At 41.3% G+C, this 27,018-nt stretch overlaps 1 protein-coding gene across 4 annotated transcripts in view; it reads right to left on the reverse strand.

Annotated features, from left to right (window-relative positions):
- The window catches only part of NRP1 (neuropilin 1), a 136,051-nt gene that overhangs the window by 38,104 nt on the left and 70,929 nt on the right, over window positions 1–27,018 (reverse strand). For all 4 annotated transcript variants that reach the window (XM_059184223.1, XM_059184224.1, XM_059184220.1 and 1 more), the window contains exon 7: window positions 2,984–3,139. In XM_059184223.1, coding sequence (XP_059040206.1) covers window positions 2,984–3,139 — 156 coding nt within the window. The remainder of the gene's footprint in view (window positions 1–2,983; window positions 3,140–27,018) is intronic.

The raw sequence follows: 27,018 nt of genomic DNA on the forward strand, positions 1-27,018 counted from the left end.
TTTTAACTCCATTTCTTGATGGAAAATCTTATCCCTAATGTTAAGTAATAACTTCCATCTTTATTCAAATCACGTTTTTTTTTTTTTTTTAAAGAGAAGACTTTTTTTTTTTTTTTTTTTAAAGATTTTATTTATTTATTTGACAGAGAAATCACAAGTAGATGGAGAGGCAGACAGAGAGAGAGAGAGGGAAGCAGGCTCCCTGCGGAGCAGAGAGCCCGATGCGGGACTCGATCCCAGGACCCTGAGATCATGACCTGAGCCGAAGGCAGCGGCTTAACCCACTGAGCCACCCAGGCGCCCTATTCAAATCACGTTTTAGTGGTCAAAATCAAAGCTGAATTATAAATGATAAACAACTGGAAATCAACTTTTCCAGGACCCCTGCCTCTAGTTTTAAACATGAGTCATTTTATTCTAGGAAAGGATGAAGCAGGTAACTGCAAATGTAGTAGTAAGTGCCAGTCATGAACTAGTTCCCCACGGGCCACGCTGCCCAGGCGTGGTGCCACAGCCCCTTTCTCCAGCAAGATCTCTGAGGAGCAGAGACTCTCTGTCTTGCCGGGACACTCTGGCACTAGACCTCTCTCTGGAGGAGCTGAAAACCTCCACTTCTCTAGCATTTACTTCAGCTCTGCTCTGGGGAGAGCCCACAGAAAAGTAAAAGCTACTAGTGTTCTGCTTATCACACAACCACACCACATTCCTGTCAGGATGTGTCCCTTGGATGGCACTGGGTCCCTTCAGAGGCCTGGGGACTCCTCCCCCCCTTTCCAGGTAAGTTCTCAGAGGAGGACCACAGTTTCCCAGGGCTTGTTCTTAATCCTGGGAGAAAAGACTCCTAAGAGTCGGGATGGTGTTTTTGCTTCATTTAGCTTAAGTGGCCTGCATGACGGAAGGTGGTCAAATGCTTTAGAAAGTTGGCTGTTAGCCTGATCTCTCTCCAGAGATGGTTTAATATCATAATTTATCCTGGCCTGTGATGGCCTTTAGATTTCTGTTCTACTTCAGCAAATCTCTCTGGGAAACAATCTGTATGGGAGCATTTTTGTGTGACAAAGACTAATGGGTAGTTGCCGGAGGGAGTAGAGTCCCCAGCCGTAATGCTTGAAGGGTCAACAAGTCCTCTTCAGGGAGAGACTGGCCGTCAGTTAAGAGGGCTGCCTGCTCCAGCGTAGGCTGTGGGGGTGAACTCTGGCTCACACTGAGGGAACTTTACGTTGGCTGAAAACCATGTAAGTGCAGACATTCCATTTAACATAAAGAGGATGACTGGAGTTGTCGTTGGTTGAAGGCTGCTCTTGACGAGCTATGGCCAACTCTCCCTGAAGAAGGTGGGGAAGATGTGGAGGCCAGCGTCAGAGAGGCCCCCCAGAACAGGGCAAGGAGAGTGGGCAGCAACAAGGAGACTCCAGGTGGAGGATCGGATTGCATCAACTTCAATCAATGTGCTCAGAAGGACGCCACAGCCTTTTCTTTGCTGAATCCTTCTTTAACCCTCTGCCTCCCACTTTGGAAGACCTTCTGCATCCCAGGATGCTCTGGATTGTGGGCCTCACACTGTGCATTGTCAGACACCCCCTCAGACCTTGTATGTGCTCCCTGACACGTCCCCGTCATGGTGTCTGGGCCATGTAGACAACTGATGGCCAACAGCTGACGAGGACATGTCAGAGAAACAGCCCTCATGTTTTAAAGAAATGGCCTGGAGGCCTGAGGTCAATTCTCCTCACTCTCTCTGGATTCTTTTGTTTGTTGGTATGTCCTTGGCATCAGAGTTTTGTTTGTTTGTTTGTTTGTTTGTTTGAAACTAGGCATGTCTTCCAAAAAATATTTCAGGAATAAGTCATGAAACTTAGGGTCAAAATTTACTTGCTAAAGCTTCAAAAGCATTGGCTGTGAGGGTTTCTCGTCCCCAGACGGAGGATTGGTTCCATGTCCTCCAGGGCTAGACAATGGCCTTGAACTTGCTGTCCATAGAAGTTTCCTCCCACAGGGCAGCTGTCTATATATCTACTTTCATCCTGTCTGTCCTCAATAAGAGTTGGGGCTTCGCAGCTAATCAAAGGGAATTATCTTCACACTCAGGAGGCTTTTCTTAGTTCCAGACCCAGGAGGAAAAAACCAGGCCACGTATGCTCAAAAGAGAGACAAAGACACATTAATTGGCCTTTTCCCAAACTCAGAATTTCAAGTTACCTGGATCTTTGCTACTATCCTTATCAATGCCATGCATTTTACTTGGCTTCAGGGAAAGCTTTTAATTTGAGGGAGACAGCGAGTAAGAGTTCTCAGAAATCTTTTGATTAGTCAATCAGAGCAAGCGGAACTTCAAATAAACAGGCAGTCTGAGAAGAATATGTCAGTTCCAAATGAGTTAGGGCAGGGCACCCAGGACAAGGCCTGCTGGTGTGGCTTCTTTGGTTAAGGGCGGTGAGGAGGTGGCGTCTTGCGTTTGCGTGATCTGAGAGAACATTGCGAACTGCCTTTCCTTTGATTCATTCTCACAGAAGCAGCCAAACACACTTGTAAATTAGTTTGTGAGCCACAGAGGATAGGTGAAAAGGAGTTTTCTAAAACCAGCTCATTACTGAGAGAAAAAAAGGAGTCTGTGAAAGAGAAGGAAGAAACACTGGGAAACCAAACAAAACAATGCACCTAAGGCTGTAAGAGGACAGCGCTTATCCCATGGACAGTCCATATCCCATGAGAGGTTTAAAGTGATTCTCGAGTCTGACACTTAATTTGGCTGGTATTGACTTTTCTTGGAAACATCTGTATAATTTCCTCTTGGCTTCTGGATCTGGGAACATGAGACCCCCTTGGTCAGATATAAACCTCTAATTGCACTTTTCATTTTAAATCAATCCCAAACTAAACCAGGCCAGACAGAAAGCTCCCAAACAAACAAGTAAAAATTGATCATCCATTTCAAAGACTCCGTTGGTGGTGGGGGCAGGAAGGGAACGGCAGTCACACTTACGACAGGTTTGCTTCCTTCTTTTATGGTGATCCAGTCTTCCCCGTTGGAACTAATGTCTACTCTGTAAGTCTTGACGTAATATTTTTTCTTGGTTTCCTTTGAAATGGCTCCCTGTGTCCCAACAGCTGTGACAAAGCGCAGAAGACCCAAGTCTACCTGCAAAACAATACAAGCGTGGTCAGTCCTTGACCCTGCACCACCATAACCGGAAATGTCTTTTCCTGTGGGTTCCACAGTGTAGTTTTCATCCACCTTAGAGCAATAAGCCCGAATTCCACCTGGCATCAACAACCCCTAACTTCCCCATTCCATTCCTTCTAAAGGAAGGCACAGGTATGGGGTGCCTGGATGGCTCATTCAGTTAAGCATTCGTCTTTGGCTCAAGTCATGATCCCAGGGCGTGGGATCCAGCCCCATGTCAGGATCTTTGCTCAGCAGGGAGCCTGCTTCTCCCTCTGCCTTTGCTTGTGCTCTCTCTCTCTCTCTCAAATACATAAATACAATCTTTTACAAAATAAAAACACTTTTCAAAGAACACAGTAATATATGTCATTTTACAATTAGAAAATCAAGACAAGATTAATTTGCACATTGGGCTTTGGAGAGGCTTGGACTAGAGCTCAGGTCTAATGGGCTCCCATTACACTCGGAAGTGTCTGCCCTCTTAGAAACCAATTGCAGACAGATACGATACAACTCTGAAACCACCGTGAGTGTTGTGGTTTGGAAAATGGGCCAGAGATGTATAATCTGGAATGGAGGGGAGAAAAGGAAGATAGAGTAAGGATTTTTGTTTCATCTTTTTTTTTTTTTAAGATTTTATTTATTTATTTGATAGGCAGAGATTACAAGTAGGCAGAGAGGCAGGCAGAAAGAGAGAGGAGGAAGCAGGCTCCCCACTGAGCAGAGAGCCCGACATGGGGCTCCATCCTAGGACCCTGGGATCATGACCTGAGCCAAAGGCAGAGGCTTTAACCCACTGAGCCACCCAGGCGCCCCTTGTCATTTTTAAATCTCCTCCTTCCCCCTGTCTTCCCATGGCCTTTCTTGCAGTTCAGCTCCAGAGGCAGGTGGATCCCAAGGCATCATGTGGGAAGGACTGATGCCTCCGTGTGACAATGTCTGGGGCTGTGAGCTCTGACTGTAAGTTTCCAAGGGAGAAGTTCCTCAACACCAGAGCCTGGTTTTTGTCTCTCACTAGCCTGTCTCATACCCCTGAAGGTTGGGCTGCTTGGAGGGCATCGCAGCAGTTACGACAGAGGGTGACCAAAGCCTCAAGGTCCATGATTTCCTGCCAGAGGTGTGCGGTGGTTTGGGTTGCTCCTGTGACCCTGTGACATGAGTGGGCAGGACAAAGATCTAAGCATCGGGCACTCAGGAGTCTTGGATTGGTTCTGCCACTGGCTAGCTGTGAGGCCTTGGGCAAGTCACTTCGTCTTTAGGGTTCCAGTCCTCAGTTGCTAAATAAAGGAGTTGGACAAGATAACCCAGAAGGTCCCTTTCATCTCTGAATTCCAATGATTCCATGTTTCCAGTAAAGTAAAATACAGTTGACCCTTGAACATATGTGGAGGGTTAGGAGTGCCAACCTGCCCCGTAGTCGAAACTCAGCGCATAACTTCTGACTCCCCCAAAACTCAACTACTTATAGTCTACTGTTGACCAGAAACCTCACAGATAACATAAATGATGGATCAAGACACATTTTATATACATATTATATTCTATATTCTTACAATAAAGTGAGCTACAGAAGAGAAAATGTAATTAAGGCAATCATAAGGACAGCCACTTACAGTATCATACTATAAAAAAAATCCACTTATTTTTACCCTCACAGCTCAAACCCAGGTTGTTCAAGGGTCAACTATAGTTTTGTTTTTATTCTTTCTTATTATTTTCTTATTTCCATCATTAGTAACCAAGAATAATCTTAAAACAAAAATCATTACTAGTTTCTATACGTTCAAAATATATTTAATTTCTTCTTAAGGATAAATTTGATTTTTTTGCTTAAAATTGTTTCCCTCTATTTATTATACCTTCTGCCTATTTTATTTGTGTATAATGCAGATACTTTAAAGAAATGATACCCAAGCATACGGCAAATACTTTTTAAAGGACACAGAAAGTAACTGCACATTACAACTACTCAACATTAATAAGATGTTTCAACAGCACTTTCATTATTAAGAGGTAAGAGAATGTCTTTTTCCAAAGAGAACAGTAACAAAAGCAAAAAAAACAAAAATAAAAAACCCCAAACATACCCCCTACCCACCTCCAGCACTTCGGAAGCCTGTTTTCCACTTACTGCCTGACAACCCAATTTTCAGAAAACAAAATTCCAATTAACCCTCCGGTCCTATAGGCCATGAACACCTAAAGAATTTCCATTTTATGTACAGTCAGCCTCATGAAGAATGACTATTGTCTTTCATGAATTGCTTTTTCCTGAAGGCCCTTAGAGAAGTTAAATCAACATGTTGCCAATTCACTTCAAAAACTGAACAAAAAGTTACATCCAGGAAAAACAGCTATATCACTAGCCCATAAAGGCCAACTTGAAGTTACACAATTCAACAATAGGAGATTTCATCCGGAAAGGAAGGGAGCACCCTTCGATGTAAAACTGTCCTTATTTCATTTACTTGATTTTAAAGATACAAAGTTTAGGCTCGGGCTTTTGCCGGATTTAAGAGGAAAAAAGAGGAAGGCTTGAATAGAAATTAAGAGTTTAGGATAATAAGAGTAGGTGTTTTAATCTTAATTTAACAAATAAATATTTACCCCACACATTTTTACCAAGCGCCTCTACTCATTAACTGAAATTTGAATTTTTTTCACATGTGAGCCATAAGGCTTTGTATGAATTTGTACACAAATTTCAAAAAAGGGAGGCAGTCCACGTTTCCTGGATTTGGCAAATAAAAATAAAGTCTGTTCCATTAAATTTGAATTTCAGAGGAACAACACCTATTTTTCATACATGTATGTCCCCTGCAATCTTGGGACATACTAAGAGCTGGTCATTCGTTTACTGGAAACTCAAATTTAACTGGATGTTCTGTATGTTATTTGGGAACCCTAAATCTAACTCTATTTCAGACAAATAATCAGGGGATTTTAAGTTGCTGCAAAAACTCTCTTGATTTCCTAACGCTGCAGTCTGAGAGTTAATGGGTACTCTGGACTTGGTTGCACTCCACAATTTCAACTGTTTTCAAAGGCTCTCAGAACACTTAGTGCTTTACTGACTATCCATTGAGTCATGCCCAATGCCATATCCACTTTCAAGCTGAAGGGCCCTTAAAATCTTGACGTCCAAGGGAGCATGAAGCAGAGCTATTTAAATAAACTCTTCCTGTCAAACTTACAAATGGCTCTTCAGTTTAGAAATGATTAAATCCCCAAGAGTGAATATTCAGCTCAGGCTGATTTGAAATAACTCTAGAACGTCATCCCCGGGCTGTCCCTTCTGCTAATTTTTAAATTTTGATTTTAGGGTAAAATTTGGTTACCAGGTAGGAAAGTAGTTAATTGGTTGTCAACTAGAAAAATCCTAGGCATTAGAAACAATGGACTTTAAAGGAAGGAGTAACTGACAGGAATTAAACAGGTATCCAACATGGGAGATGTCCAGCATCCCAGATAGAAAGGCCCCAAAACATATGCATGAATCCCTTATAAAAAAAGAAAACAATGTTTTCCTTTCTCAACAGCAATGAAATGCATTGGCAACCTCCTCTTGTAATTGCATAAAATTTCCTGCTGTGCTTTAAAACTCTGCAGATTCTCTTATTTATCCCACACTGGGATACTTGAAATTTCATTTCATTTTTCTTCCTCACATTACTGCCACTGGGTTTAGCAAGGATGAATGACAACCTCCCAAATCATTAGGGCTGGGGCCTGAACTTTTGCAATTAAAACCGGATGGTACCCAGAACTCTAACAAGACACAGCCTCCCTAGCACCGTGGGAGCTCTCCCCCGGCAGCACCAGCGAAGTTCTTTCAAGTCTTTTCTCCGTAGGTATCTTCGAGGAATGCCCTCACGGAGTTCGGCTTTGGCAGAGATACATCACCATCAGCCTCAGAAGCCCTGCGGCTCACACTCCCCGAGTCGTGTCCGGAGACCCACAAGGCCTTACTGCCTAAAGCCTGGGTATTTACACTCCTCTCACCAGAGAAGTTGGCTCTGCTAATCATGACATTGGCCTCTGTTGGCCTTCTGAGTCCCACCTGCTCTCCAACTGTACCTTCCAGCCACATTAAAGTATTTGTTACTCCTCACACAAGATAAGCCCTTCTGTTTCCCTGCCTTGCCACATGAAGTTCTCTTGACCTAAAATAACCTTTTCCTCTTTTCTGACTACAAATCACTTTTCCTTCTTCCTGGTCTGGTAGGCAGAACGCGAAGTCCCTTCTTCCCCCTGGGGATGCTTGGTGCATGGCTCGCATCTCTACCGCTGAACTTATCATGCTGTGTTTTTGTTCTACTTCCATCCAGAATGTTGTGACTTCTTCTAGGCAGTGTCTGTTTTTTGATAGAGAAAAGTAATAGCTAGTGAAAATGTATAAGAGGCAGAAAAGATTAAAGAAGAAAATAAAATCTCTGTAAGACCAACATTAGGAAATAGTCAGCGATAAGAGTGTTCCAGAATATTCTTTTCCATTCAAAACACATGTGGATGCTGTATGTATGTTTTTTCATTAACAAAATGAGGTCGTATTACCTCTAGGTTTGAGAACTTGATTTTTGTTTAGTTGGATGGCTAGATTTTCATATCCAAAGTATTTTCCAATGGCTTTGGATTATATTCCACAGGCAGGCTTTTGCATAATCTGTTTGATTGGTCCACTACCCGTGAACATTTTTATTCAACTTAATTGACATTCACTCAGTGGACACTTCATACCTCTTCTCCTCTAAGTTCTATAGTAAGTGGTAAGGACAAAAGAGCAGTATGGGTGTGAGAAACACACACACACACACACACGATGACAGAATGGGGCACTGCTCGGAGGAAGGAGTCAACGTTTTATGCAGACCCATGGGAGTCGGTGCACTGCAGACATTTTGCAGTGGACTCTGATGTCTAAGACAGGTGTTGGAGGATACACAGTAGAAGTTGGCAAATAGCACAAGAAACAAAGAATGTTCTGGTGAGAAGGAGCAGGAAGTACAGAGGGAAGCAGGAGGACATGAATGAAAGAAATAAATGGACCCTAAACAACTTACTGTGTCTCCCTCACCACTGTAGCCCTTATTTGTCAAGAAGTGTATGGCTCTTCATTTTTATTTATTTATTTATTTTTTAAAGAAGTGTATTGCTCTTTTAAGAGTATTCTCTGGTCATTTTCAAGCCAACATAATTAGTTTTCATGAAGACTATTCACAATCAGCCACTGGCCATCCTCTTGGTGGGTTAGCTTTTTGAATTATGATGAGCTCTCACCAACCTCACATCATAATAGACAAGATTGGCGACCCAAGACAGGCAGCTGGAAAGACAAAGCTACAACCCCAGAACGGTTTTACATAATGCCACCCCTCTGTGTTTTGGAGGGTTCATCGTCCTGAACAATACTTCCTTTCTTTCCATAAAAACTCAGACACACAATAACCATAATTAAGTAACCTGCTTTCCCTAAATCCAATCAGCTCTGTTCCAATCACTATCTTCTCATTTTGAAAGAATATCATTATTTCACAGCTGCTTTATTTTTAATTGGAAGATGGATGTGATTTCACATCTGAGTTTGACGCACTTCTGTTTAACATTAAGGGTGATAGTGAGGGGGTGTGAGAATGGGAGGCGGGGGATGTACGGAGCCGTGCATCAATGCACTTGCTAAAATTGTCAAATGTTTCACTCTGTGTGTGTGACGAACATAAACATCTGGTACTTATCTGGTTGAATGTAGACTATTTTATAGAAGTTTAGCACACTCCTTTTGAGCTCTCACGGCCACTCTCTAAGTTAGTTTATGTAGCCCCATCAGCAGAAGTGACCCAATACTATATCCTGTTTCCAATGCAAATATAAAATTCTAACACTGTTGCTAGAATGCCTACCCACGTCTCACTTTCACTGTGTTCCACCCCCAAGGAGACAATATCGCTAGACTGCAGATACAGAAGAGGAAAGCCCAACTTTCATCTTGGGTTTGGGGAGAGGCACACTCGTAGAAGAAAACAGAGGTCCCCACCTGCTTCTGGGGGGCCGGGGATGGGGTCCTAGCCACTCCTGTGGGGTGGGGGCCCCTTCCATGGCATGGACCTTGACCATGATCCCAACTAGCTCTTTGTTGGAAGATGTCTATGTGTATAATTCACATGCTCTTTACGGCCATGGCATTGTCTTAGTAATGACAGGAAACACATTCCCCAGATAAAGAGAAGCCAGGAGAGGCACACTTTCTACTGGGAATCATTTGAGGACAAAGCGCACGTTTCAGCATTGTGTAGTTAATCATGTAGCAAACCTCTGCGAACTGCTGGTTAAACACCAGCATGCAGCTTCCGAGCCATGAAATGAATATCGTGGCTTTCTGTAATAATACATAACCAGCTATTGGTAATGTCATAATGTGGAAAGCCTCATTTCTAAAATGAAAATCTGTCTTGCTCAATAAAATACTTCCCATTGAGCAGCATTGGGCAGGGAGCGTTTACCAGCTCTTAATATTCCCAAAGCAGGTCAAGACAAGAGCCTGAAAAAATACAGGACAAAGGACTGAAGTTTGATTAAAAACAGGAAAAATATTATGAAGTGGGGGGAGCATGTCGGATTTTTTTTTTTAGAGCATCTCTGATGACTCAAAGAGCTGTTTAATTCATCACTAGACACTCTAAGCTAAAGAAAATATTTTTAAGCAATTGTCTCATTTCCTTAGATAACACACATGTTTTTTGATAGGGCCTGAGCATTTGAACATCAGTGCTGTTCTAGGATCTGTGGGCTTAATTCAAGCATCTGATCCTTGTGTTCCTTAACCTCTTGGACTTTGTATAGTTACCAACTGGAATATAATCACTTTATAACCAGTGACATAGTTCTCTATCTCTTTATGTATTTTTTCACTATTACTGTATCACATAAAAAATACTGATGGCTAAAGTTACTATATTAATAGAAAAATCATAGGGCAATCTCTCTGTGTCAGGCATTTTACTAAGGGCTAAATTTACAATCATTACCTCTTTCAGTTCTCACAACAGTCACACATGGAAGGTTTTATGGACAAAGCAACTGAGGAACAAAGAGATATGTGGACCCTGCCCAGAGTCACATAACTCACCAGTGACTGAGCTGGGACTCACCCAGATCAGATCCATGGCCCATGTACAAACACTACACCCAGGCTGTTGCCCCATTCCTCTTGCAAAATGTGGTGATTATCGAAAGAAAGAGATTGCTTCCTCAATAATAATAAAATCTGATTCTTCTTCTTAAAAAATACAATTTTGTATACAATTTTGTATAATTACAGAGAATTTGAAACCCTTTATGATGACCTTGACCATGGATTTAACATTTACACTGACTACCAGAAAGCAAACCTTTGCAAATGATTCAGTTACACTGTTGAAAAACAAGATGGTAGAGATGGATCATTGTTAGCAAACAATAATGAATGAGGAAACGCTTTTAAAATGTTGGTAAAGAGTAAAAATATCCAAGTATGAGAAAAGTGTAATGCAGGAAGAGCCTTGCCAATTTTCTTTTCTGGTCTTAATTGCCTGAATTAATCTCTCTCCCCCTCTCTTTTTCATTGCTAAATTAAAGGAAAGCCTTTCCTTGGGTGGAAACAAACTACTGGTTGTAACAAAACTCTGGTAGAAAAACAACACTACGTGAGCGAAAGATGAATTCTTTCGGAAGCTATGAGCCAGCCATTTAGAATAACATTAGATAAGGCTGTCACAGCACAAATGCGATGGAAAGCCTGGTTTCCTAGACTTTCCACTGTCCTTATAGCACAAGAACAAGGAAAGGGGCAAGAAAAACTAAGTCCCCAAATAAGGGCTGACCTTGGTCTTTTTTGGCTGATAAAGACAGATAATGTTTACGTGGGTTCCTTTGTGTCTGAATTCATTGCACATTCTTTCTATCTCATTTTTTTTTTGCATAAATCAGAAGCAACTAATTAAAAAGAAATATTTAATTCTGATATGTTCTTTGAACTGGAATTCCATCTGGTTCTGTTTAAATAGTAAAATCTGCTGTAGTTGTTAAAATTGGCAAGTGGCACAGACAAACAAAGAAACAAAAGGGACTCCGTGCAGCAGGTTAATACTTTCGTATTTCAACTACAGACATTTCCAGAATCCAGCTACTCAAATCACTCCAGTATAGAAACCATAAACATCAAATGTTCTAGAATAGAGGGACCACGGCTGGTCTACATTTCCACAGTGTGATGGAGACAGCATCAGGCTTTGAAGACTTTTGGTTTGACAGAAGTACATGGAACTGGGACGCCCACCCCAAAAATGCTCAACTTAGTTTATGAAACATATTTAAAGTGGGCAAAAAGTCTTCACATACCCTCTGCGAAACCCGAGGTTTATTTTCTTCCATATTTTCTTGGACAGATATAATTGTGTACAGAAAAATCAGACAGATATTCCATTTAATTCCTTTCTTACATGAGAAACCTGTAAATTCTGGACATCAGGGCACATTCTATTCTGATAAAAAAGAAGGAGAAAGTGAAATGTGTTAGGGTTTCTCTGGACTCTGGGATACAAATAAACATCTAAGACCAGTTGAAACCCTCCGGTAGAGATGAAGAGAAAGGCTGGTTAAATCCCCATGCCTAGATCTTAAGAAAAGATATTAATCTTCTTAAGATATATACATGCCTGCAAACTCTTTTCTTCTTTAAAATGAAGAAGGTTCATTGCTTCAGTATCATGTCACCTTGCACACGGGTACCTCTGAAACCTTCAACAGCTCAGTCACGAAGACGACACACACAAAAATGCCTTTTCTAACTAAGATTTTCAGGGATCTTGTTGGGCAGTAAAGGACTCAGGGACTTAGTACTCCCAATTAACATTTTTTGAATGCATGTTTGTAAGTCACATTAAATTTAAAGCCTGAGCCTAATCCTTTGATGTGGGAAGAGAACAAGTATTCAGAACAGACCAAATGCAATTTCTAGAAACTCCATTAAGAATTCAACTTAAAAATGTTACGGGAAAAATTGTTTGATTGGGATTTCTTAAGAGAGAAAAGGAAATATGCTACAGGTTAGAAATAATTGTAACCAGTTCAAATATGTATAAACACTGTGTAGGTCTCTTAGTGACAAGCCTCATGGGAGAGTTGTGCTCTTGCTAGATGGGTTCACAGCAAAGACTTTTGAAGTCAGTGTCTACTACATCGGCGTAGTGCTCTCCTGCCATAACTCTCGGTTCCTCCTGTTATTGCTTATGTATAAGACCTACAAAAACTCGGAAAGTATTCTCCTAGTAGAACACTTCAGGTCTTCTAGTAGATTGCTAGTAGATCTCCTAGTAGATTGCACGCGGGAGGTCTGCACGAGCAAGCTGGCAGGTCCAGTGGTACTGATCCATCTGACCGCAGGGATGTAACACTAGCTATCCCGTAAGATCGAGCCGATTGTGTAGACAGATATCTGACTCCTGATATCTGTCTCTGCCCAAACCAAAAGGGTACAGTATGGAAGGATGGATAACGGATGCTCTGGATTACAACCATTTTACAACTTAGCACAATTTATCATCTCTGTGCATAATTTCAGTAGGACTATACTATGGAGAGAAACATCAGTTATTGTTCTTCTTACTAAAACATCTGGGGGCAAACTACCAGCTAACGAAGGGAGCTGGGGGCATGCTCACATGTGTCTTACAGCTCAATCACCGTGCTGCACATGGCATGGGTACCTGAACTCCAAGTGTGAAATTAAACCAAAGGATGCTGCGTATCCAGATAGAAACATCTAGTCCATTAAACTCAACACATGTTTATTGTTTTCCAGGTTCTGGAAGCAAGTAGGCCTATGTGGAAATAGTGATAATATAAGACAAAGTATACAAGTATACAAATACAAGACAAAGTGCCACCATGCTGACCAAGGAGGCGTTATGGGATCCCAAAGAAGAAAGAGTCCCTGAAGAAAGAGAAAAATGGGCTTTAAGGAAGAGAGTCAATCGAGTCATTCATACCAGATCTTGTGAGATAAGGTAAGACTCTGGCCAGGGAAGGGGCCAAGACTGATGAGCTCAAGGCAGAATCAGCTGGAAAAATATCCCACCCAGATGCCTGTGTTTCGAAATATCTGATATGATGAGTATTTTCCCTCTATCTAATATCTCCTGGCAGGGCTTCTTTTAGAGGGCAAATTTCGGGTCCGACCTGCCCCCTCCTCCCAGCACACATCACGTTTTGCATGGGCCTTCATGTGGTCCACAGGTCCAGGCCAGGAAGGGCCTGGCTGGTGACAGAGAGACAAGGAAAGCCTACTTTCCTTGAGTGTGCACGGCATTGCTGGGGTAAATGTGTTGCAGTGAACACTTTTCCTGCCTCTGGGACTCCCGGCATTCCTGGGGACACACCTCAGCCTCACTCTGCATGAGTCAGGGACGTTTCTCTGGGGCCCTAATGGCACACGCTGCGGTCCGGTCCTGCCCTATCTGCCTTTCTACATGTAAAAGAAAACATCTCAGCCAAGTGGCAAGAAAATTATTAGGTTTACTTCAGGGATTCACACTGCTGTTGGAATCCTGCCGTTCACGACTCAAACATTTAAGGAGTCGGCAAGGAATTCAGACCACAAGCGTATAATGGTGAGTTTCTGGGGAGGGACGCTGGTGACCAGCAATTACTCATTTATCACACAAATAAGTGAAAGAGAGGGAAGGTTCCCAGATTCCTGCCCTTTACCCAGTGAGGGAAAAAGTCAAGTAGACAATCAATCTCCATGCAGGGCGGGTAGACTGCATTAAAAATGCTCAATACATTCTAGACTACAGGGAAAAAACTGGGGGGCGGGGGATACAGACAGCATGTGGGGGCATAAAGCACAGGCCCCAGAAATACTTCAGCGGCTTTGACATTAAAAAGTGACCTGGACAACGTTACATGAGTTAATTAACCACTCCAAGCCTTAGTCTTCTCCTCTCGCCAACAAAAATGCCAAGGCTCACTCCATTTAGTGGGCAACCCACAGTTATTATGAGGATCATTATGAAGCATTTGTACACACATTAACCATAAGAATGTGACCCTAATATTTTTTTTTTCTCTTAGTCACTTGGGTAATTGTGTGTGTGCATGTGTGTGGTTTTGCCTGTGGTACCCACATTGTAACTCTTTTGAAGGACGGACAGAATCTTTCATTTCAAATGCATCTGGCCCTTATCTACAGTGTCTCATCCTCAGCAGATGCTCAAATATTCTGTTGGAATTTAAATTCAACGCCGTGTCAGTCCAGCCTTGCCGGCAAGGCCTGAAACTCCTTTCTTCCAAACGAAAGCCAACTGCCTGTCGTTAAAGTCGAAGTTAGTGTCTGAGCAACTAACTTGTACACGTAAGCTAGGAAGGTGATTATTTCCATCTTGGTGTTTATAACTGCAAATAGTACAACTACTCATATACTTCCCAGTCCTTCGAAAAGTCCACTACGTGACACTGAAGTCGGCTGAGTAATGAGTTTCACTGGCTCGGCTCATGCTGTGTGAAGGATTCCTTTTTACTTATTTCTCAAATGACCTCTCAGTAGCTTCGTATGTGTCCTTCCTCCCAGAAGTCACCCCAGACTTAACAGGACACCAGAGAACAGCAGGACTTGAAAAATTTTTTCACAGTATCAGTCGTGCTCCCAACCTCATGCAAACCTTTTGCTTTGGAGCTAAGTTAGATGTAAGCGTGATGCACACAGGATGTTTATACATTGGATGTTTATGTATCTGGTGTCTTAGACTTTTCTTATACCCTTCCTATGTTTTTTAAAAGGGAATGACATCAAAATTTCACTACATTAATTATAGGTCTCTACGGTTTTACCTAATTAACGTGTGGTCTTTATAAGATGTTGCAATTATAGGACACCTGGGTGGCTCAATTGGTTAAGCGACTGCCTCTGGCTCAGGTCATGATCCTGGAGTCCTGGAATCGAGTCCTGTATCTGGCTCCCTGCTCAGTGGAGAGTCTGCTTCTCCCTCTGACCCTCACCCCTCTCGTGCTCTCTCTTTCACTCTCATTCTTTCTCTCTCTCAAATAAACAAAATCTTTAAAAAAAGATGTTGCAATTATAGCTGTGTGTGGTTAAGGAAATGAATGCAGATTTCAGGCTTTTTGTGATCTTTGTATTTCTATCTTAGGGTCTCTGAGAAGCTGCTTCACGAGCAAGCCTCGTGGGAGAGATTCTGGACCTGGGTCCTCCCCCAGATGAGGTGGGATAATTTTTCTAGGAGCAGTGACTTTGGTTATGGACACATACATCTTTCCAATCTATCAGCAGTTCAAAGAGACTTTAAATCTAAAAGACCCAGAAAATATTAAACATCCTGCACAGGTAAAGTATACTTCTATTTCAGAAGCTGTGGTTCCATGTTATTCATGAAGTTTCATCTGCACTAGTGAGGAGATCCCTAAATGCCTCCGGATAAACACACATTTGTACTCAAACAGCATCTGTCTCTTCTAACACGAGCAAATGACTTGTTTATTATTAGTTTTCCAGTAAGTCAAGCCTTTAATTTTTCTCCCTCCTCCTAAAAGCTTGGTTTCAAAACAAACACAAGGATGAATTTCTGGAAACTAAAGACTTGCAGATGGAGGCGATGGTCTAAATCATAGCCTCTTGGCCTGTAAACCCTGATGGCGTCCTTTTACACCGATTTTCCATGTATTTCTTCAGGGATCTAGGTGGGCCTGTCACGTTAATGAGAATTTCATGTGCCAATGGAGAATCTGCAAGTGCAGGTGTCCAAGAAAACTCCTCTCTTTGGCATTAACAATCCTGTGAGGAGCTGATGGGATTATTGAGATTAAAGTCGGTCATCCGCCTAAGGTTATAATGAATGCTGCCCCCGAGACAAGAACGGAGGAGACAAAGAACAGGCTGTCTAGGTACAGCTGGCTGTCCGAGAATGCGTGTAAACACTCAGTCTCCGAAGGGATGCCAGTCATTCCTGAGAGCGGATGAAATGAACTTCACGATTTACTCTTTGGTCAATGGTGTTTTCCCTGTTGCAAGCTGACCATTCGGCCAGGAAGTGTATACTGATATTTTTTTGAAGATCATTTAGAAGGTGGGTAGGAAAAGCCTTGAAATAGTGCATTAAATTTTTTTTTTTTTTTTTTTTTTTTTACTCTTTAAGAGAATTGTTTGCAATTACAATTCACAACTGTTGTTCTGCAGTTTTGGACTGACCAGCTCTGTGTTGGAGGTGGGAAATGAAAACAAGGAAAGGGGAAATGTTATGTAATGATTAGGGATTTCCAGGGTCCTCTTGGAAGAAAGGGACAAAGCACAGCATCATTCTATGCTCTGAAGATATGCTGCTTTGCTTTCCCAATGTGGTGTGAAAAAAAAAATCTATCTATATTAATTTCATGCATTTCAGCCTGGGTCACACAATGGGAAAAATGCATCTGTGCGACTACTTTCAAACCACAGGAGAATGAGCACAGATGTTACATTAAGCATATCGTGTTATTTGTCCCCCAGCATCGCCTAAAGTCCTTAACACAATGGAAGCTGTGACTTGCATTTATCCACTGGAACCATTCTTAACACGTGGTTGGGTACACCTATTTCAGCCACATCCTCGGAGGTGACAAGAGGTGAAATGCTTTCTTGGTGAACATGGGTACACTGTTTTGTTTGTGTGTGTGTGTGTGTGTGTGTGTGTGTGTGTGTGTGTGGTATGTGGGAGAGTGCCTCTTGACAGAAAAAAAGGGAGCTGAGGCACATATTTGGAAATGCAAAGAAAGCATTCCCTTCATATTAACCTTGCAGGTTTTCAGGACAGTAAGAATCCTATCCCATTGTTACTATACTTTTGTTTATTTTTTTAAATATTTTATTTTATTTTATATATTTATTTGAGAGATAGAGATAGAGAGATCGAGATTATGAGCAGGGAGGAAGCATAGAGAGAGAAGCAGACCCCACTGAGCAGGGAGCCCGATGTAGGACTCGATCCCAGGACCCTGGGATCATGAACCAAGCCAAAGGCCCATGTCCAATTGACTGAGCCACCCAGACATCCTGTTACTACACTTCTAGATGCAAGTTAAGGATAAGAACACATCACTTTGCATGGTTTAATAAAATTGCCAGTATTTAAAAAGAAATGGAATGAGCTGGTTTGTAATCTGTTTGAATTACTTTCGACAAAAGATTTTAATTCAGATGAATTGTATATGACACAGAAGGATATTATAAACCTATACACTTTAAAGAAAGGTAAGTAGATAAACATGCTCATGTAAATTCTTCTTGAAAGCAGCCATGTTCTTAGACTAAGGGGGCTGGATTATTATATTACAGAAGTTGATAATCACAGTTGAATTTTAGGAGATATAGAAGCCTCAAATTACCTATTCCTGCCTCCTTCTCCTTTTGGTCTAACTGCCCAGAGAACACAGGAATGTGTAGATGGAGATCATATAAGATGCCTTCCATATTTGTCGCAATAAATGAGATTCATTTATTTCCTCGTGGTTGTTGGAGAGGAAGTATAATGTTAAATGCACAAATGTATTGACTGGTTTTTCTTTACATGGAAATCGAATTGTTAAATAAATGAATTTCTGCCATCTTGGCACTGGAGATTTCTGAATAAATAACAACATCCTTATAAATGAATGCAATATTTGGAAACGTACATCCAAACTACAGAAATAGTGTGATATGTGTGCGGTAGAATGCTGCTGACTGAGAGCAGTCTGGGTTTTTTAAAAGATTTAAATTATTAGGCCAGGAAAATCCTGCATGCTGTATCTTCATTTTTTAAGATTGGGAACTTAAGAAAATATTTTCCCTTCTCCACATGAGCTTGGTGTACCTCCTAAAATATCAAAACTATTTTCTTCAGTATTTCACGTTTCATGATGTTCTTGCATCTTTCTATTATCATGAGTACTTCCCACTGCAAATTTTATGTTTCATTTCCAGATTCTCAAACGGAAGGCTCTGTCTGATTTCTTGTACCTATGGCCATAAGGTTGGGTGTCTACCTGGGTCCCGGTCTTTCTCACTTCGGAAATGGATCCAGTAGCATCAGCTTTAGCCCAGAGTAAATACATTAAGTCTGAGAGGCGTAAGACGGTTATAATGTCCTTCATCCTACAGCTTCATCCAGGATCCCAGGGCTGCTTCTCTTTTTCACTTTTTTTGGCTACTATGACCTATCACAGCCTTAGAATTGCATGTGGTCTTCAGTCTCCTTAAGGAAAGAAAGACTGGGTATCGGCAGGACTTGAAGGTGTGAACAATCTGTCATGGCCGGTGAGCCTACACCTTACCGAGAGCTCTTCAAAGACTGAAGAGACACGAAAGAATTCTCTGGGCTTCATCTTATACCCCCAGTGGTCTCTGCACCCCTGCAAGCTGGTACCAAAGAACTGAGGAAAACAGGACCCACGAGTGGACTTTCTGTGTGAAATCCTCAGAGAAGCTTCATGGCGAGGCCATCCTAAACAATTACTTGATCTAAGGAGAGTAAATCTTTTTAATCAAAAGTAAATTTTTGCTTTGTGCTGCCTCCCACGATCATCAGTAGTATTTAAAATGAATTCCCGTTATGCTTCCTATATTTATGCTCTCATTTAGGCAAGCCCAGGGCACCAGCTGATAAAGTACATTTAGTTTTAATACAATCACAGAATCTTAAATGCTTGAAAAGACATCAGAAGCTGTCTGGTCCAATCACCCATCACCTGAAGAATTTTATCTATAGCCCTTCTCAGGCTTGCTGAAAGAATAAAGGGGCTTATCTATTTTTCACCTAAAATCGAGAAAATGTAGGTAGAAATCTGAAGCATTAGAATTGTAAGAAAATAAATCTTTGGTAAAATTAACACTTCATCCTTCTGAAGAAAGGCAAATAGAAGAGGGTCATAAATGGCCTTTGTAACCCCTTATGGCAGAGAGTTAAAACAAACAAACAAACAAACAAACACCCAAAACAGAAATTGGAGGGGGAGACGAAACATGAGAGACTATGGACTCTGAAAAACAATCTGAGGGTTTCGGAGGGGCGAGGGGGTGGGAGGTTGGGTGAGCCCGGTGGTGGGTATTATGGAGGGCACGTATCGCATGGAGCACTGGGTGCGGTACATAAACAAAGAATTCTGGGACGCTAAAAAGAAATTTAAAAAAATAAATAAAAACTTAACAAAATTTAAAAAAAAACACCCTAAAACAAAAAAACAAAAACCCCACAAAAACAACCAAAACAAACCTTCACATCACTTGCCAAGTATGTATATGATTATTCTGAGTCGTAACATGTGCGATTAATCTCAATTGCTTAATCTGTTCAATAGCTGGAAATATAAAAGCATAATGCATTTTATTACTGTTGGGATGTAGGGAGCATTTTTTATTTAATCTACTTTCCTCTTTATCTGAACATAGAATTGAATGATATTTGAAAGCTGGGGGCGGGGTGGGAGTGGAGAAAGGAAAAAAGTATGGGTTTCTGTCCCTATTGCCGGTCAACATCCCTTATTGTCATTTCGATGTGTATCAAAATTGCCATTTTGATGTGGAGCTTTCAAATGGTGCATTAAATGAGAACTTCATGAGGGCATGGGAGACCCATCCCCATCCTGGCTTTGGAATTTCCAGGCTGTACCTTTTCACCTTTGCGGGAGGTTGCTTCAAACATGCTGGACAAGTTTTAAACTGTGGGTTGTGCCAGTTCTGAAGAACATGCATTTTTCGCTCTGGGGCTTTCAAATTACGATATGAAAGTTATTTAAAGCTTAGGAGTTCGTGTGTTACATTACACACTGCCTAAGCGTAGGCATTGCTCCTAAACGTGAACATTAATGCACTCTGTAAAAGGTACAATTATTACCACTGGGACAGAAATCAACAAACCCCACCAAAGGAATTTCTTAAAACTGCTATCATAAAATCTGGGCATGTTATGGATTTCATTAACATTTTACTCCCTGAGGATTCCCAATTGTATAATAACAGAAGTTCTTTAAATTTTAAATACCACAGACAGGAACAGCCTTTCACCCAAAACAGATGTGAAACCATCAACGTTGCCTTCTTATTGGTCCACAGATATGAAACTGGTGGGTAATTGATAGCTCTTAATGTGTTGTTGTTTAGGTTACAAAACTGGAAACTTAATAGTATTTTTCCCATGAAAAGATAAGGTAATAAGCAATAGACAAGCTTTTCAAACACACTTCCTTACTCTCCTTTACCTTGGAAGTGAAAACACACACACACACACACACACACACACACACACACACACACATTTGATTTACATACTGCAAAAAAATTAAAATTTGTCCACAGAGGTCAGTGACACACGACATCCAGGTGTGGAGGAACTCATTTCAGTCTTATTTTTCCTAAATCTTGTTAATGATGACTTGTGATTTTTATCCTTGTGTTTCCTTTCTTTAATCCAATCCTTATCAGTACATTTGGAAGCCCAGGCTGTGGTATTTTAAAATCGCATCTGTATATATTTAGCTAAAAACAGTTCACTTTTAAAAGCTAAAAATAGTGAAGCTCAAGATAAATAAGCAAGGAGGTTTATGATGCTATTTTCCTGCATAAGGTAAACAGATGCATTAATATTTTTGGAAAACAAAAGAACTATGATTCTGTTCAAATGATATCTATGAAAAGAGGTTGAAAAGTGACAAAAAACAGCCAAGCAACCAGTTTACTTTTTCTTTCAAAATAGTGATCAACCTTATTATTTAAAAAATGACTTGATTAGGACTTACGGTGTCTTCTACATCAGTGGCTTTCAACCAAGGATGATTTTTCCCCTCCCTTAGGATATTTGACAATGCCTGGAGATATTTTTGGTCATCAAAATCGAGAGAGGTGTGTGTGTGTGTGTGTGTGTGTGTGTGTGTGTTACTGACTTCTACTGAGTCAAGCATCCTGCTAAAAATCCTGTAACCCCCAAGATAGCCTTATCTTGAAGAATATCTACTCTAAAATGTCAGTATTGTCCAGGCCAAGGAACCCTGCTCTAGACACAATCCAGTCATTGGTTTAAGTTAAAGCTTCTGCAGTGACTGTTCAAGTTGATAGACATCATTTACCAATCAGTAACTGAGCAGGTATATAAATAGTCATCAGGATACCATCTTCAAGAGGGAACCAAATCCATTTTTGCATATTAGTACACCCGAGCTGCAACAAAGCAGTGACAGCAAGGCTATTAGGATTCTAGTCCAGGTTCTATCATTAACTTGCTCCGTGGTCTTGCCAATCGCTTAACCTCTGGACCTATGCAGTATAAGGAATTCAGACAAGATGACGTTTGCCTCTGCTTTTAGTCTTATGCTTAAAGTTGAGCTATCCTGGGAAGAAAACAGTTCTTCTCAAGAATATAACTATGAATTTTGGTTCCAAATAAACACTAGCATAAAATAATAAGGAACCAAAATGGTAAGCAAAATGGAATGTGTATGGTATGCAAATTAATCTATTTTAAGTGTAATTCTAGCTGAACAGGTGTGGTTCTTTCAATATTGTCTTTCCAGCGATGTTTCATCATAAAAATCGAAGAGGTTTCTTTAAATGTCATACATTTTCTTTTAGGTGTGTGGATAAGAAATACTAATTAGTAAAATCATCTGACTGATTTTTAAAACTGAAGTAAGTAGTTGACTTAATCTAAATGGTTAAAATCGTCCTGGTATTTTCTAAATGACAAAACAATCAGTTAAAAATATCTACATAATTATGTCATATGCTTATCTATATTCCCTAAATCATACCCACCTTTAAAGCAGCAAAAAACTTTGAATTTCATCTATCCCTATATGCATTTCCTATATGTATTTCCTTCAAATGACTTTCTATACCACGAGAAAACAAGGTACCAGAGAAAGCATTAGGAAAAGTTCCTCGAGAGAGAATTTTTGGAACAGGGACTTCCTGGGTGGAACCTAGTCACCGAAAACAGACCTACGATGCACTAAGGATAGGACGTGAAGCATTCGTTTTATGCAGGAAGTAGAGGTCACTGCAGAATCCGGTAAGACAACCAAAGGCTTACCTGGTGGATTTTTAAAAAAGCAAATTGTCTCTCTTCCAGATCAATGTTTTAGCTAAAATAGCATATTAATATTAGTTGCAATACACACACACACACACACACACACACACACACACAGAGCACACCTGGGGAATCAACGTTCAGTTGAACAGCTGTATTTTCCCTAAATTTGCCAACATTACATTTCCACATTTGGGTAACCCAGTAAGCTATTTTTGCCGGTTCTCGAGTTACACACTTATAAAGGATCATTTTATTGCAATTTCAGCAATTTACTAATGATCTGAATGAGATAATACACCCTCTAAAGTGTCTGGTTTATAAGCAGCAAGTTTACAATCAGGATAACCTGGCTTAATATATGTTCTGGATTAGTCAATTTAGCACATGGAACCAATTTTGAATACAACGTTACAGATAATAAACGTGCTAAAAACTCCCAATTGAATGAAAAATCAAAAACTGTTTCATTGGGGATACCTGTTCCAAAGCCAACACATTATTATGAGAACAAAAGATGTTTCCAGAAAGTTTGAAAGGAAAGAAAATTATATATGGAACTTGTTAAAATAAATGACATTCTAAAGCTTTAAGATAAACGACTCCACTTTCTACTTTTAATTTTGGAAGACAACTAACTTTAAAGATAAAAACTAGGGTTCCAAATAACGAATTCTTCTCATTGAATGAGCACTTCTCCAACCTAAGATTTGCTAAAAATGTGTAATAATTCCACATGTCAGGGGGAATATTTTCAAGAATTCATGAGTTATTTTATTCCATTTGTTACTTACAGGGCATCCAGCTGGCCCCTCCTTAGCTCCTGAAATAAAGCCCATGCCATTAAATTAATTTTTGTCTCTGGTCTCAGTAAGCTGTAACTGTTAATTCCATTTTTGAGTGATGACGGAGCCACTCTGGAAGTTACTGGGAGACACAGCTCACAGCCTTGGAGGGGTATTGGGAGCGTCTCGGACAGTGAGCCTCCTTGCACAGAGGAAAGCTCCTGGGGCTGGGGGTTCTAGGAACCCGGTTACTTGAATGACAGTCTCCTCTGGAACCTGAAGGCCCCACAACTTCAAAGGCTCTGTAGTTTTTCTCTGGAGAAGGGGAGTGGGAGAATTGCCCCTCTTACCTCATTTGAGGCAGTGTAAGGTAAAAAGACTCAGAATTCGAATGACCAGAGAGCTACACAAAGGCCAGCTGCACGCTGGCCCTGTGTCAGGCCTGACCACAAGTGGTGATTCAGCTGCTGTCTGCCTTCCAGATCTCTCTTTGCCCACTGACTCTGTTCTCAAGTCTGAGGAAGGAAGTCCAATTCCACTGTGTAAGCCTGAGCTTTCCCACAAGCCGCATCTTGTCCCCACATTGGGACTCATGAATTATTGAACTTCTCTGAGCCTCGCTTCTCTCACATGAAGATGGGGATGTGACTCTTTGGTCTACTTAATGTACATTTGAAGACGAAAATGGGATGTGTCCAAAAAGGTGCTTTAGGAAAGGAAATGTGCTTTAGAAGCATGTTTTGTTGTTAGAACACGTCGTACAATGAATTTTAAAATCCACAAAGACACCTAAAGGCCTCCTGGATTTGACCACTTTCTCATATTGAACGTGATCAAGGGCACCTACTGTCTTTGATGCTGCGGTTGCCAGTGAGTGACCATGACGGAATGTGCGTGAGCTGTTATGGGCGTGTTCTGACTCAGTTCTATCTCCTTTCCACACTAAGGCCTTTTGCTGCTCATGCCTGCTTTAAGAGTTCCTTCCTTTAGAAACTGTGGAATATTATCCAAGAGATATACACATAAGGCAAAAGGAAAACACAGAAACAAGCTTCCTTATGAAGTGAGCACTACCTCCTCTCTTCTGGAACATTCCTCCTCCTCATACCTCAGAATGAACATCTGTGCTAGGAAATGCATTGGAAAGAGAGGGCAACTTTTGCTCCGGGGGCTTGCTGATGTATTCTTAGAGCTGCAAAGTGTCTTCCTGAGGCTTCCTTCTCCCGTGTGTTTACTCCATGAGCACTGTCTTACCAAACTGAACAGGATAGGGTTTAGGAGCCAATGGCTTTCGCTTTCTGCTTCTCTGGAATAAGTGAGAACATAAATAATCTAGTACCCAAAATTTTCTCACAAAAGACAATGCCCCCAAATTTGGACAAGAGTGCAGTTCCAGCCTGAGTTGGTTTATCAAGTAATTCTATTTCCAAAGTCAGTGTAGGGGGGTGTGGTAATCGATTAGTCCCTAGCGCCATTTTTATGTCTTTGGATCAACAAAGTTCATATCCCATTCAGGCATTATATCTCTTGCATTTCCCACCCCCCCTTGTCTCCTGGCATTTTAATCAGGGAAAAGTCACAGTTGTTTTGAGGAAAGCGCTCCCAGGAGCTTTAATTAAAGCGAGAAGGATAAATCTGTTTACAGTGTGGTGAACACTATCATTAATAAAACATTGAAATAATTAACGAATTAAATTCTGTTTTGTGTGTGAATGGCTACACTTAGGATCCATGAGAACATGCTCCCTGGACAGACAGTACACTATGCACTTAGTATGCAGGGAGGGGAAGAAAACAGAGATTGCATTTCTCCGAGATTCACAGTATCATGAACTGCTAGAGCTTGAATGGAGAAGCCTTTATTTTTACAGGGAAGGAAACTTGGCTTCAAGGAGGTTAATGGCTTGGGCTCTAAAGGAGGTGTTCGAAAATGAAGACTTGTTAGAGCCCCACTGATATCCTGGGTCTCTACTATGAATCCTTGATTGTTTAACCAGAAACCAAAGGGAGAAAAAGATGAAATTAACAATAAGATAAGCAGCTCGAAGAACATGACAGAATGGGATACCCTGAAAACCATGGGCAAATTTCACAGTGTGATTAACTCTGCCGTGGACAATTAAGAGGTTTTAGCTGCTCAGGATATGAAGTGGCCTTTCAAGCAGGATATGACCATAAAGCTCCGAGCCGGGACTTCCCTTACGCCCCTTCCCACTAAATTGCTTCTTGACTTGTTTTTAGCTTTCTGGCAGACAACAGATCTCACAGGAAGCCCCAAAGGTGGACGTTCATACCCATGGTTAACGACGCATTGTTTTCTTATGTCACTCAGTAATTTCCTAGAGAAAACAATGGCAACCAAAGACTGTTCCTGTCTTGAAGGAAAGTCAGCTTCCAGTACTGCCTTATTAACTTAACACATGCAAGTGTTTGTCCTTGTTGCTACAGCAACATGTTTTGTGGGGGTATATTTCATGCAAAAATGTGAAAAAGTGGAAAAAGGAAACAAATACCCTGGGCATACTGATGTGCATATCAATGGGAATGTATGTGCGTTAACGTTCCTGTGAGTAGAGGTAAGAGCTTCCCGCCCTCTGCCTCAATTATGCTTTACTTGTTGGTTAATTTAAAACATCTACCCAGAGAAAACAACAAGCCAACCCCTTCCAAGGAGTTTCAGAAAAGCTGAAAACATATGAAATTATTCATAATTAGGTGATGGGTGAATGATAAGAACCCCTACCATGTACGCAGACACAACAAGCATGGAAATGAGCCTGCTGAGCTCCAGAAGGAACAAAAGATAATTTTACCTCAAGGTGCACTGATGCTAAGCTTCTCTGACATTCATCTTCCATAGGGATGGAGAGGAATAAAGGCATTGAATTCTAGGTTTAGAAATAGTAAGCACCCAACTCATCTAGGTGTGTCTTCTCCCGAGGAAAAGCATAAAGGGAGTTGTGTCACAAGACACACCTTTTATACAAATGATAAAGACAGAGCAGACCGAAGCCTAAAGAAGCAGGCATTGGGAGTCTGACAGACCCTGCTTCCAAGTCTGGTCATTCACTCTGACCTTGGGCATTTACTAATCTCTCTGAACCTCAGTGTCCTCATTTTTAAAATGAGGATAATTGCACCTCCTTCCAGGGATTGCTGGGAGGATTAAAAGCAAATATGTCAAGTACTCAGCTGAAGTCGGGTCCCATAGTAAACACTTAATAAACGGCAACTATTCTATGAATAGCACAATTGTCATTCAGACTGTTCACCAAATTTCTAGCACTGCTTCCTCCAGCACGCCCTAAAGTGGTGCCTTTCAGCAGCTAAGTGTGGCCGTGGGACGTGCTTTGGCAATGAAAGTGGTGGAAGTGTTCTTCGAGGGGAACTTAAGAGCTAGCGCGACGGCCGTGCTGTTTTTCCCTCTGCTTGGTGACAAGCAACCTTTGAGATGACCGCCACTCTCTCTGTCCCGGTCCTGGGGTGAGATGTGGAGCAGACCCCCAGCCGACGGGAGATGAAGAAGGCAAGAAGCTTGAGCTTGAACTAAACTTCATTGTGGGGGTTTGGGTTACCTAGCTTCTCCTAACCACTGCTTTCTATGCTTTGGTAGAAAGAGTTGGGCCGTTCAGATTATTTTCTTCTGCCTAATTCTTGAGCATGATGGGAAACCTGTCCTGTTGACAAATGCTTTTTGAGAGCCCATTTTGTCTCGATGTTTGTCCTGACACAGAATTGCCCTGCACAGAAGAATTGCTACAGCTGCAATTTCAGAACGCTCGCGAGACCCCTGTCCCTAAATTATCTGGCACTCTCCACATTACCAAGAATAGGACCACGTTACCATGCAAAGATGCTTACCGTTGCAAAATGCAAGCTCTCCTCTAGAGGCACGTCTGTCAATCATATGGAACTGTTTGTTGGTTTGGGGATGTGGAAAAATAACTTACCAAGAGCTGTTTTGACATAGGCAAATTCATTTAAT

Source organism: Mustela lutreola, chromosome 8 (assembly GCF_030435805.1).
Source record: "Mustela lutreola isolate mMusLut2 chromosome 8, mMusLut2.pri, whole genome shotgun sequence".
NCBI classification, from domain to species: Eukaryota; Metazoa; Chordata; class Mammalia; order Carnivora; family Mustelidae; genus Mustela; species Mustela lutreola.